Consider the following 3,012-nt stretch of genomic DNA (forward strand, 5'->3'; position numbering starts at 1 on the left):
AATTTTATTTCAAGGATAGATATACAATGCTTATTTAGTCTTCACTTTTAACACCTGCCCTAGTACTTCATAATTCCACAACACAAATATCCATCCACCCCCCAGAAAACAAATATCACCAAACACAAAAAAGAAACAAATTAAGAACTTTACCTAATCTGTTTGCAGGATTTCGTTTGAAAAGCATTCGTAAAAGACTCTGGGCTTCTGGGCTCAAAAACTGTGGCATCCCAAGTTTGGCTCTAAATAATAAATCCATACAATAACATTTTATTTTTTGCAGGTATCTGTATTTTATTTTTAAAATGAACTTTTAATTGTAAGATAATTGTGGATTCTCTGTTGTAAGATATAATACGGAGAGATCCTATGTATCATTTACCCAATTTCCCCCAATAGTAGCATCTTATAAAACTATACTGCGGTATCTCAACCAGAATATTGATATCGATAGAATCCACTGATCTGATTCAGATGTCTCCAATTTCTATTGCACTTATTTGTCTGTGTGTTTAGTTCTATGTCATTTTAAAAACTGGAATTGATTTACCTTATATTATTTTTAGGTGTACAGCATAGTGATTCAGTATTTCTGCAGACTATATTCCACTTTCAGTTATTATGAGATAATGGCCATAATTTCCTGTGCTATATAGTACATCCTTGTTGCTTATCTATTTTATACATACTGGTTTGTATCTGTTAATCCCATACCCCTAATTTGTCCCTCCTGCTTCATCTCTTTGGTAACTGTGTGTTTTCTATGTCTGTGAACCTGTTTCTGTTTTACATATACATTCATTTGCATTATTTTTTGATTCCACATATAAATGACATCATACAGTATTTGCCTCTCTCTCTGTCTCACTTAGCACAACGCCCTCAAGGTATATCCATGTTGCTGTAAATGGCAGAAACATTCTATTTTATGGCTAACCATTTTGTGTGTGTGTTTGTGTTTGTGTGTGCGCATGCACACGCGCACCAAATCTCCTTAATCCAATCATCTGGGGATCTGGGTTGCTTCCATGTCTTGGCTATTGTAAACAGTGCTGCTATGAACATTGGAGTGCATATATCTTTTTGAATTATTGTTTTCATTTTTTCCAGATATATGCCAAGGAGTGGAACTTCTGGATCATATGGTAGTTCTAATTTTAGTTTTTTGGAGAACCTTCCTACTGTTTCCATAGTGGCTGCACTAATTTATTTATGTTCCCACCAACAGTGTATAAGGGTTCCTCTTTCTCAACATACTCTCCAACACATTTTTATTTGGTTGCTTTGCGTGGCTTGTGAAATCTTAGTTCCCTGACCAGGGATTGAACTTGGGCCCCCGGCAATGAAAGTGTGAAGTCTTAACCACTGGGCCACCAGAGAAGTCCCATCCAGTATGTGTTATCTGCAGGCTTTTTGATGACAGCCATTCTTACAGGTGTGAGTTGAAGTTCTATACCATTTTATCACATTTCTAAGCTCCTATAGCCACCACCAGAGCAAAGGTACTGAACAACCAGGATCCTTCAAGTGGCTCCTTTATAATCCTACCCACCTCCCTCCTTCCCTGATTCCTAAACTCTGGAAACCATAATGTATCCTCCATTTCTACAAATTCATCATTTTAAGAAAGTTAAAAAAAAAAAGAATGCCATGTAAAATGGAACCATATAGTATGTAACTTTTTTCATGCAGCATAATTTCCTTGAGATTCATCCAAGCTGTTGTATTAATAGTTCATTCCTTTTTATTGCCAAGCAGTATTCCATGACAAGGACATGCCACATTTTGTCTATTTACCTGTTAAAGGACATCCTAGATTGTGTCCAGTTTGGGGTATCATGAATAAAGCTGCTATGAACATTTTGGTCAAGGTTTTTGTGTGAACACATAATAGAATGTTAGCCCAAAGTCTTGTAATGAATTTTTTCATTTTTCAGAATTTTTTAAAGAAGCACTACTGTAAAAGTAAGGGCATCTGGATCTATTACTAAGATCTCTGTGACTTTGGGAAAGCCAATCCCCCTGAGCCTGTTACCACTTCTTCATAAGCAAGGGGATATGGATGTTAGATTAATGGCTGCCAAATGGTAGACTTGGAACCCTTTCTCAAAAGGAATTTAAGAAATCCAACATTTAAAACTGTTAAGAGAACATGTGTTTCCATATACCTATTTTTTCCTTCCATTCCCTTTAACAGCCCTGAAAGGAAGAGGAGCTGGTGGCAAAGGGGTCTGTGGAACATCTAAGATGTCTGTGGTACAGTCTGAAAACCATTGGCTTGGATAAGCTTGAAGGTCTGTTTCAGCTCTAATATATAATTTTATTCTTTTTCTCAACCTACAAATTAAGGAAACCAATGATCCTGTAAGTATGAAAATAATAACAGAGATGGACAAAATGGCTAGTAGAGAAATTTCTATTTCAGGAATAGATCCATTTATTATTCAGTGAGTTGTTATTGAAGCTACTATGTGCTAGACACTGCTTAGAGCTGAGCATACACATAAAGACAGCCCCCAATGGTGAGTGATGAAGATGGGTATAGGTAACTCTTGTACATTAAGAGACAAATCCAGAAGGGCATATGTGAAGAGCGCTAAGGGAACATGTGTGCATGCTCAGTCTCTCAGTTATGTCCAACCCTTCTGTGACCCACGGACTGTAGCCCGCCAGGATCCACTAGGACTTCGCAGGCATGGGTTGCCTGGGAAGAGTGGGTTGCCATTTCTTTCTCCAGAGGATCTTCCCGACTCAAGTATCGAACCCATGTCTCCTGTTTGGTAGGTGGATTCTTTACCACTAAGCCACCAGGGAAGCTCAAGGGAACCATAGGGGATATTTATTTTAATATGGGAGATTATAAGAGGCCTTAAGTGCAATTAAAGGTTGAGAATCTATTCATTTGGTCAGTATTCCTTCAATACTTTACCAAATAACATTAATTTCCCTAGACACTAAGCAATAACAACAAAATATTTCATGATCCAATGAGCTTGTGGAATCTCATCTATT

General features: G+C 37.4%; 1 protein-coding gene across 1 annotated transcript in view; it reads right to left on the reverse strand.

The window, feature by feature from the left end:
* Window positions 1–3,012, reverse strand: part of LOC105005464 (ribosomal protein S6 kinase alpha-3) — a gene marked incomplete at both ends in the record, with an annotated part of 23,536 nt that overhangs the window by 11,142 nt on the left and 9,382 nt on the right. The window contains one exon of the mRNA XM_010863470.1: window positions 127–242. Within this exon, the coding sequence (XP_010861772.1) occupies window positions 127–242 (116 nt within the window). The remainder of the gene's footprint in view (window positions 1–126; window positions 243–3,012) is intronic.

Source organism: Bison bison, unplaced genomic scaffold (genome assembly GCF_000754665.1).
Source record: "Bison bison bison isolate TAMUID 2011002044 unplaced genomic scaffold, Bison_UMD1.0 scf7180017858453, whole genome shotgun sequence".
In the NCBI taxonomy this organism is placed as follows: Eukaryota; Metazoa; Chordata; class Mammalia; order Artiodactyla; family Bovidae; genus Bison; species Bison bison.